The 10,427-nt window shown below is 50.9% G+C and overlaps 1 protein-coding gene across 1 annotated transcript in view; it reads right to left on the bottom strand.

Annotated features, from left to right (window-relative positions):
* Positions 1-5,334: 5,334 nt before the first annotated feature.
* The window catches only part of RNF212 (ring finger protein 212), a 47,180-nt gene continuing 42,087 nt past the window's right edge, over positions 5,335-10,427 (bottom strand). The window contains exons 10-12 of the mRNA XM_015407874.1: positions 10,105-10,304; positions 6,695-6,745; positions 5,335-5,606 (exon numbers count right to left, since the gene is read on the bottom strand). Coding sequence (XP_015263360.1) covers positions 5,335-5,606; positions 6,695-6,745; positions 10,105-10,304 — 523 coding nt within the window. The remainder of the gene's footprint in view (positions 5,607-6,694; positions 6,746-10,104; positions 10,305-10,427) is intronic.

Below are 10,427 nucleotides of genomic sequence, written 5' to 3'. Positions count from 1 at the left end.
AAACATGTCAGGTATTATTATAGACCCTATTAGTCAACCCCTTTCTAGCAGTCAACATGGTCTTAACCACACTAGTGGAATAGCCCACCCCCATTAACTGCTGCCTCTCAACCTTCAGCCTGTGAGTTTTAATAAGTCTGGTTGAGGGTGGACCATCTCCCCCTGAGTGAGAAGATCTTCCACCGGGGGCAGGTGCCAGGGCTCCTGGACTGCCAATCTCCTCAGATCTTGGAACCAAGCTCAACAGGGCCAAAACGGGTTAACAAAAATTACTTCCACTCTCAGATCAATTATTCTTTGGACCAACTTCGGAAAAATTTGGATTGGTAGGAAGGCGTATAGAAGCTTTTGTGGCCACACTAGGTGCAGGGCGTCTGTTCCTATAGCAAGAGGACTTTTTAACCTGGACATGAACTGTCGTGTTTGACGGTTCTGCTCTGTGGTAAATAAGTCCACCTCTGGTGTCCTGAATCTCTCACAGATTTGCCCAAACACTGCCCTGTTTAGCATCCACTCGGATTGATCCACCCACTGATGGCTCAGCCAGTCTGCCACTGTGTTCTCTCGGCCTGCCATGTGAATGGCTTTTATGGACAGGATGTATGTCTCCACCCACTGTATTAGCTTGCTTGCTTCTTCGTGTAGCCGTTTGAAGCGTGTCCCACCTTGGCGACTGACATACGCCTTTGCCGTCATATTGTCCGTCTGGATCAGGATGTGATGGCCCTGTATCAACCCCCGAAATTTTTCTATAGCTAATCTGACTGCCCTATGTTCCAGCAGGTTCATGCTGTTGGACTTATCCTTCACTGTCCATGTGCCCTGTATCATTCTTTCTTCTGCATGTGCTCCCCAGCTGAACAAGCTCGCATCTGTCATGATCACTACCCGAGGAAGTTCCCTGAGAGGCACTCCCTCCCTGAAACGGTTCGGCTCCAGCCACCATAATAGTTGCTGCCTCACTGACTCCGGGAGCTCCACCTCTCGGGTCCTTTTCTGCACTATGTCTGACTGGAATGGAAGGCGAAAACGCTGTAGGAATCTTGCATGAAACCTTGACCATTGTAAGACTTCCTGACTGGACACATGCATCCCCAGAAGTTGTGCTAGATGCTTTACTTCCACCTTCAGTGTCTCAAACACGTTTTGAGTAGTCAATTGACATAACTTTTGTTGTCGGTCCTGAGAGAGGAACACCCTGTCCCTCTCTGTGTTGATTTGTACTCCTATGTGTAGGATGGATTGACTTGGCACTAATGAGCTCTTTGTCCTGTTGATCACAAACCCATGACGTTCAAGCTCCTTCAGAGTGATCTCCAATGACTGCGTCGTCTGTTGATAGGATGTCATCAAGGTATGGAAATAAGGACACGCCCACTGTTCTCAGATGGGCCACCAGGGTTATCAGGATCTTGGTGAACACCCTTGGCGACGACTTCAGGCCAAATGGGAGGACCCGATACTGATAGTGACTCCTGCTGTAGGCAAAGCGAAGGAATTTCCGATGAGATTCCCTGATTGGCACATGTAGATAAGCCTCCGATACGTCTTTAGAGGCCATGAAGTCCCCTTGCTGGATGGAGGTTAAGATGGTTTTCACCGGCTCCATCTTGAACTTCTTGGTTAAGACCCATCTGTTTAGCCATTTTAAGTCCAGTATCGCTCTGACCTCTCAATTTTTCTTCGGCACGGTAAATATTTATTTATTTAATTAATTAATTTTATTTATACCCCGCCCTCCCTGCACACAGGCTCAGGGCGGCTTACAATATAGGGTGCAATGCAGCACCGTAATTCACAATATGGCACTCAGTGCGATAAAAACACAGTAAAACATTTAAAACAATTTAATACAATGGGCGATGTCCATCCTGCGTGACAAACATCTCTCTCCCTATTGCACCTGCCCTTGGGGCAAAGGGAGGATGATGTGGCCCCCCGATGTTCCTTGGCTACTCAGCCTCAGCCAGCGGTGCTGCTGTTCTGGCCCTCACTGATGGTAGTGGTGGTGGCGGCGGCTCCTATTCAAAAGCCTGGCGGAAGAGCTCCATCTTGCAGGCCCTGCGGAACTGTAACAGGTCCCGCAGGGCCCTGATCTCCTCCGGGAGCTCGTTCCACCAGATAGGAGCCACCACCGAAAAGGACCTAGCCCTCGTGGCAGCAAGCCTGGCCTCTTTGAAGCCCGGGGTCGCAAGACGATGTTGCGACCCCAACCGTAGTGCTCTCTGGGGCCTGTACGGGGAAAGACGGTCCGGACCTTGGCCATGTAGGGCTTTAAAGGTAAGCACCAGCACCTTGAAGCGAATCCGGAATGCTATAGGCAGCCAGTGCAGCGCTTTCAGCACAGGCTGGATGTGGTCCCATTTCAAGGCCCCCGCAACCAGCCTGGCCGCCGCATTTTGCACTAGTTGCAGCCTCCGAATCAGCGACAAAGGCAGCCCCATGTAGAGAGCATTGCAGTAGTCTAGCCTCGAGGTGACCGTCGCATGGATCACTGTGGATAGGTCTTCGTGGCTGAGAAAGGGAATCAACTGCCGCACCAGCCAAAGATGGTAAAAGGCTGCTTTGGCAGTGGCTGCCACCTGGGCCTCCATCATTAAGGTGGAGTCCAGGAGCACTCCCAAACTCCTAACCTCCGAAGCTGGCACCAAAGGCGCCCCGTCGAAGGCCGGGAGCGGGAGCCCCAGTCCCATCCCGTTCCGACCCAGACACAGGACCTCCGTCTTCGCCGGGTTCAGCTTCAACCGACTCAGCCTGAGCCATCCAGATACGGCCTGCAACGCCCGGTGCAGATCTTCTGGATCAGAGTCCGACTGGCCGCCCAACATCAGATAGAGCTGGGTGTCATCGGCATATTGATGACACCCAAGCCCATACCTCCGGACAATCTGGGCGAGGGGGCGCATATAGATATTAAAGCGCATAGGGGAGAGAACTGCCCCCTGAGGCACCCCGCATTCAAGCAGGTGCCTCCGGGACCGCTGCTCCCCTAGTTCCACCCTCTGTCCCTGACCTTGAAGGAAAGAGACAAGCCATTGAAGAGCGAGCCCCTGAATCCCCACGTCGGCAAGGCGGTGGGCAAGCAACTGATGGTCAATCGTGTCAAATGTGGCCGACAGGTCGAGCAACAACAGTGCCGCCACACCGCCTCGATCCAGATGTCTCCGGAGGTCGTCAGTAAGGGCAACCAGTACAGTCTCCGTTCCATGCCCAGGGCGAAAACCGGACTGGAATGGGTCGAGGGCGGAAGTGTCATCTAGGAAGCCCTGCAGCTGTGTCGCCACTGCCCTCTCAATCAATTTGCCCAAATAGGGCAAATTGGACACCAGTCGATAGCTGGCCAATTCCGCCGGTTCCAACGTTGGCTTTTTCAAGAGAGGGCGGACCATCGCTTCCTTAAGTGCCTCAGGGAACTGCCCCTCTGACAGGGACTTGTTGATTATCTCCCTCAAGGCACCTCGAAACCCCTCGTGGCCCACTTTAATGAGCCAGGAGGGGCACGGATCCAGGCTGCAAGTGGTTGGACGCACAGCTGCAAGCACCCTATCGACTTCCTCCAAGCTGAGTCAGCCAAAGCTTTCCAAACCCGGCGAAGCCGCGCAAGGGGCCTCGAGTTCGCTTACTGTCTCAACTGTTGCGGGGAGGTCGCGGCGGAGCGTCAAGACTTTATCTGCAAAATAGCTCGCAAAAGCCTCACAGCCAATATCCAATTCCCTACTATTTTGTCTGCCCTGAGGCAGAGTTGTCAATGATCGAATCATCCTAAATAATTGGGCCGGGCGAGAGCTAGCGGATGCAACCCTGGCTGCGTAGAAATCTCTCTTTGCAGCCTTGACTGCCATCTCGTAGGATCTCATAAACGTCCTATAAGATGCTCTTGTAGCCTCGTTGCGAGCTCGACGCCACCGTCTCTCTAGCCGTCTGAGCCCGTTTCATAAGCTGCAACCCCTGGGTGTACCAGGGGGCAAGCCTAGAGCGAGGGCGCAGAGGGCGCCGGGGAGTGATCACGTCGATGGCCGTGGCGAATCGGCTATGCCAATCATCCACGAGCTCATCTAACAAACCGTCAGGGGGCATTGGATCTCGCAGAGCCGCCTGAAGCCGCATCAGGTCCATCAAGCTCCGTGGGCGAGCTAAAATCTGCTTGCCGCCTAAACAGGGTCGGGGCGGGACACTTACGCGAGCCTTCAGGGCATAGTGGTCCGACCATGGTACCTCCATTGTGGTGATCCGGTCCACTATACTCCCCGCCGCGAAGATCAAGTCGAGCATGTGCCCGGCCTGATGCGTGGGAGCCGATACCAGTTGGGAGAGTCCTAGTGACGCCATGGACGCCACCAGGTCCGTAGCCCGACTTGAGGCCGCGTCATCAGCATGGACGTTGAAGTTACCCAAGACTAAAAGCCGAGGGTGCTCCAACGCCCAGCCTGCTACGGCCTCCAGTAGGGACAGCAGACTACTGGCAGTCGGTACACCAGCCAGATCGCCAAACTCTCCTCGGCCTCCAGCACCAGACCGACACACTCTATGTCCGCAATCTCCGCGGCCGGGAGCGCCCTGAAGGAGTAAGCCTCTCGCTCAAGTATCGCCGCTCCCCCCTGCCCCCTATTCCGTGATTGGTGTAGGACCGAGAACCCAGGCGGGGCAAGCTGGGAGAGAGCTACAAATAAGATGGAGTAGACGCCGTGAGATCTCTCCGAGGTTGGAACCAGTTCTATAGCTTTTATTTCCAGCAGGTGGGAGATAATCTGGAGTAGCAGATTGTGTTTGTCTCTGGACTTCTTCTTTGGCATTTCCAGGAAGCAGTTTGGAGGGACCCACCTGTCTGTGACAGACCCCTGCCAGGTTTTGGCAAACAGTAGGAGTCTGCCCCCCACTTCCATTTGTATCTTCTTTTCGGCACAGTCATGCTTGGGGACCCTTCTTGGGACTCTTGGCATTGTGTCGTTGCTTAGACTGAAAGGACTGGGGTCTTGTATCCTTGGGTTTGTGTTGCCACTTATCTTTGAAGAACCGAGCATAGCTGGGCTTGTTCTCTCTCCTGGCATCCCGAAAGGACTGCTGACGCCTCCTATCTCTCACGTCCCTTTTCTTTGATGGAAGAACCTTCTTTTTGTCCTTGTCTTCCACAAGGTATCTCTCCAGGCCATCACCAAACAAATTGGTACCTTTGAAAGGAACTGCTGCTACCTTGGTACGTGCCGGTGGATCAACATCCAAGTTTTGTAGCCAAGTATTGCGCCTCGCCGTGACACTGCATGCTATGCCTCTCGCTGATTGTTGCACAGCATCGAGCGTGGCATCCGCAACAAAGGCTGTGGCTAAGGCAATCTTTTAAAATTCATCTTTCAGGTCCTTTGGGATACCACTATCGGTCTTGGCCAGATCTGAAGCCCATGCATAGGCTGCTCTAGCGAACAAGGATCCCAAAACTGAGGCTCTGAGAGCGTTTGCAGATGCCTCAAAATCTCTTCTCAGCATTTGCTCAATACGCTTGTCGCTGTTATCTTTCAGAAGGCCATCCGCTCCCACGGGAAGCACTGAAGTAGATACCAGACTGTTGATAGGGTCATCCACTGCTGGCAGGCTGAGCTTCTTGGATGCCTCTGGAATAAGGGAATAAAACTTTCCAAACACAGGGGGAGTTGTTTTGGGCTTGGGAGGGTGTTCCCACTCTGCCTTCATAACCTTATAAAATGCCACTGGTAATGGCACCCCTGTAGGCTTAAGGTGGGTCTTGGGCATAGTCTTTTCTGAACCTACAGGAAACTCTGAGTCCTCTTCTCCCTGGTCTTTTGGTGTGTGAGAGAACTCCATGGTTCTGATGACCTTAGGAAGGAGTTTACCATAAAGCTCTTCAGGAAAGAGCCTAGATTGTACCACTGGAATAACCTCCTCTTCCTCCTCTGATAGCTCGCCCTCTTCTTTAGGGGAATCAGATACTGCAGACTCAGAACCATGGTCACTCAGCAGAGGGCTATGCTCCCTATTTGTTTTAGAGTCCTTTTTTCTGTTCTTGTTAGGAATAGGATCCTCCATTTCACTAGACAGGTGTCTTTTGGCTCCTAAGGAACCCTGAGAGGGCCCCTCTGCTGCCCTGGCAGCACTCTGGGACTCTTGACACATGGCCCTGAACTCCTTTCTCATCTCAAGCTTGATCCAAGAAAGCAAATTAGCTTGGGTTTCATCCCCTGCTGGGGTCCCAGTGTGAGAGCCAAATCAAAGGTGCAGGTGGCCTCCTGCAATCCCTGGCCAGAGGATGTCCCTGCCTGGTCAGCCATTTTGGGAGTATCTGAATAGTGAAAGTAGGAGGAATCACTCAAGATGGCTGCTTCCTGCCTTTTTTGGAGTCCCCAGAGGAACAGGCCTGTCCTCTCCCCCAGGCTCCTGGCCATAAAAAGTCTAATCTCTGGGAAGTGAGTCCCCTTGTAAGGGAGGGAGGAACCTGGAAGTCTGTAAGGAGGATTAGGCATACTACCCAGCCTCTCTCCAAATGTCCAAGAAAAAAGGGGGGGTTGCTGCAAACACCTATCTCATACCTCCCCCTCCAGAAGGCACAGCCACCCCGCATCTCATGCTCCCCAAATGCAGCCCACAATGGGGAGTTGAGGGGAAAAACAGGTGAGGGGAGAAGCAAGGGGGGGTAGAAACCGCCCTCCCATAGTCCCCCCCCAGCCCGCAGGAGCAATCTTACCATGTTCCAAGCGACCAGTTCTCCTCTCTGCTTCCCTCGATGTCGCCTGCGCTGCATGAGAAAAACAGAGGAAAACACCGATCGGCTCCACGTCTGCCCGGGACTCTGCAGTCTCACCATGTCTGTCCCACCAGGCAAGACAAACTCGACCGCCGCTCTCCGGAGCTCACAATCACCAGCAAGCTCCAGGAACAAGCTTCACCAGTCCCCCAGGGCTGGAAAAGTGAGGCGTGGGAGATGTCATGGTGGCACAGTTCCCCGGGGGTCTCCCAGATCCACGTCCGTTGATCACCAAGCCGCCCTGCGGCTGAATAACCAAAGGGGGAGGAAGCGGAGAACAGGCTAGAAGAGTTATCTACCTCCTCCTTCCTCTCTGTCTTCTTTCTTCATTCTTCTTTCTCTTTCTTTTCTTTGGTGACTAATGTGCTCCACGGAGCACAGTCTGCAGCTTCCTGCTCTGAAGGCAGGGCTGACTAGACTGGGAAGCAGGAGCACAAGCTCCTCCCCTCTGTGACTAAAGAGTCTGTCGGCCCTGCCTTCAGAGGTGAGGAGCTGTTTCCCAGGAGTAAGGAGTCTGGAGGACTGCCCCACTCCTGGACCACCAGAGAACAGAGGCAAAAAAGTCATTAAGCCTGTCTGCTTTTTCTCTATCCTCCACCAGAGTTTCTCCTTCTACTCCCAATAGCAGTTCAATTGCCTCTTTTACCATGCGTTTGCTTCTCACATATCTGTAGCAAGCCCTCCTGGCCTGACCCAACTCGTACTGAGCTTTGGTTTCCCTGATGGCTGATCTGCAGTACCTAGTAACTCTCATATACTCCTCTTTACAGGTCTGACCTTCCCTCCATTTCCTTTTTCTCCATTAGTTTATTCTGAAGCTCTTGGTCCATCCTCATCAGTTTCTTGTCATCTTCTGGGCATGGAACAGTGGTCACTGTGTGTGTGGAGGGGAATATTTGTGAATTTCCTGCATTGTGCAGGGGCTGGATGAATATTGGTCAGAGATGCTTTAGGCTGGTCCTGCATTGGGCAGGGGGTTGGACTAGATGGTCTGTATGGCCCCTTCCAGCTCTATGATTCTATGACCTTGGAGGTCCCTTCCAACTCTGATTCTATGATTCTATGATTCTAATTCCGCAACAAGTAGACGCTGGGTTAGACCAGGGGCCTGTAGGAGGGCTGAGGTCATCGGTAGGGCAACAGCTGTCAACATGTCTATCTGGACTATGTCAAAGCGATGGTGGGTGGAGGTTGCACCGTGGATAGAGCTATGGTAGGAGTCAAGTGCTTTATGAACTCTTCATAGAATTGCAGGTCTTCTGATTGGAAGATAGGGAGATATTCCGCAACCTGGGTGTAGAAGATGGGTCAGTGTTGACATTGCAATGCTCTGACTCATCACCCTGACTCATGAACGGATGCGCTTGAGGACTCTCCTGTGTCAGAGGGCTCTCCAAGAGGTGTGTCGGTATCAGGTCGTTCGGTGCTGGTTGTATTGGTACTGGGGGCAAGGTCTTGTGCCTAACCATCTGTTTGCAGGGCTGATCTATCAGAGGGGGAGGCTTCAAGAGAGTTGCTTCCAGCCTTGGACTGGGATCTCAGTAGCGAGAGAGGCAGGAAGAGGTAGATTGTCAGTCCCACTCCATTGGTGCTTGATCCAAGAGCCAAGAGAGGGAGGAGGGAAGGGGGTATGCTCCACTTAAGTATTGCCACTGCCATTGATCCCATGGGGTGGGAGACGGCAGAGGAGGCTGGAAGCCCAGAGATCGATCCCAATCATCATAGAGGTGATGGAGAGTGGTGAAGCAGGTAGAAGATATCCAGTGTTCCATTCTCTCTGTTCGGTATGGATGCTTTCAGCACTGGAGGAGAGGGACCGGGATGCCTGTTGAGTAAAGTCCATCTCACAGTCTGTCTGAAAAAACGAATGGGCTGTAACGGAGCAATGTCAATCCAGCAAAGGTTTGAACAGAAATGGGCGAGTCAAGAAACTGGAGAGGAGGAGCTGGAGGCAGTTCTGACACAAGGCGCGGGGTTGAAACAGCCTTGTTGGGATGTCTTGGAGAGCTCTTGGGCTTTTCCATGTCTCTCTTGTGTTTCTTTTGCTTGTCTAGCTTATGTTCCTTACCCTCCCCTGCGTTTTCTGGCAGAAGCGGGGGTTTCCAAATCAGAAGGCGTTGGAGCCAGTGATAAGGCCAGGGTCAATGTTGATGCAGAGGTTGATATCAAAGCGTGGCTGGAGGTGTTGTAAGACAAAGCCATTGGTTGTGAGAGTGCTGATTCAAGAAGTGTGGTACAGAGTCTAGCTGCTCATTTTTTTTCTCATTTGCTTTGATAATTTGGAGCAGTGTATGCAAGACTCAACTCAGTGGGCTTCCCTGAAGCAGAGTAGACCAAGGGAGTGGCCATCTGGAGGCACAATTTTGCTGCTGCAGTTCAAGCACCGTTTAAATAACCCCCAATGTTTTGCCATACGCTGGAAAAGGGAAAGTCCAGGGTGGAAATCACAGGGAGAGAGAGTTGGAGGTGATGGGGAGGGGCAGGGTCCCAGCCCCATTGAAATATTTGGAGAACAGTCACTAAGCCTCTGAATCTGTTGTCCTGTAGATTTGAAGGAGACAATGGACTCCAAAAAGCTTCTGAAGAGGAGGAGAAATTGCAAAAAAAAAGTTACCGAACAAAGCACGGATAGAGGTCTGATCAGTGTGGCGGTCAGAATAAAACTGGCAGGATCCTTGCGCCTGGCCCTGTGGGCATGTACAGTATAAACCCCCACGCATGATACAGAGAATGGGCGCGAAAATCCTTTTTAGCTTTGAATGTCACCAATTGGGATATGCACAGGTGCACTATATTCTATCAGTGTGATGCACAGAGACCACGAAGGTCTACTGCTTGCAAGTGTTTACTACCTCAAGAATACTGGTATTTAGCCACTATAAAATGTCATTTTAATACTGCCTCTAAAAGGACTGTTGTAACACTTCAGAACTGTAATGCTCCAGTACATAACTACACATATCTCTCTGTAAATTAGTTTTTACAGCAGGTATTTTGTTCAAGGTCAGTTGCTTAAATTAAGAAATATGCTGTCCTAAGCTAGTATACCTCAGTGAATTAAACAGCCTGTCCCCACCTGTGATTTCTCATCTTAGTGCCCTATTACCCACTTTTAATTAGGTTAATATTAACTGTTTTGCAAAAATAATGTATACATACAAAGTCTCTGAAATGCATATTTTGCACAGAATTTAAGAAGCAGTTTTTCTTTCAGTGAGGCACACACAATTACATGTCAGGGCCAATGTTTAATGTCATTGACGGATGACAATCAATACACTGCACTTTGCACTGAACAGAAAACAAATGTGACATCTTAGAAATGTAAATCACTTACTGAATTTTCTTACCTAAATGTTGCTTCTGTAAAAGATCAGCAAGACTGATGGGGCATCTTGTAACCACTGGGAGTGAAGATGTTGGTATATTTTGATAATGCTGAGGAGTTCGCAATCCAAAAGCATCTGGTATGCTGATTTTATTATTTTGTGATGATCCAATCTGGGACATGTAAGGAGTTTCTCTACTTGGCATTCTTAATGGTGTTGACCTAGCAATTCAACAATCAGGAATAATGCTATACAACACATCTATTTATTTGTTATATTTCTATACTGCTGTTCCATTGCTCTGATTTACAATAAAATATCCTTGTGCTTACCTGTAACAGAAG

The sequence above is a fragment of the Gekko japonicus genome, unplaced genomic scaffold (genome assembly GCF_001447785.1).
Source record: "Gekko japonicus isolate JY-2015 unplaced genomic scaffold, Gekko_japonicus_V1.1 scaffold4027, whole genome shotgun sequence".
NCBI lineage: Eukaryota > Metazoa > Chordata > Lepidosauria > Squamata > Gekkonidae > Gekko > Gekko japonicus.
Note: the sequence above shows the minus strand (reverse complement) of the source record. Positions and strands in the feature narration are given on the sequence as shown.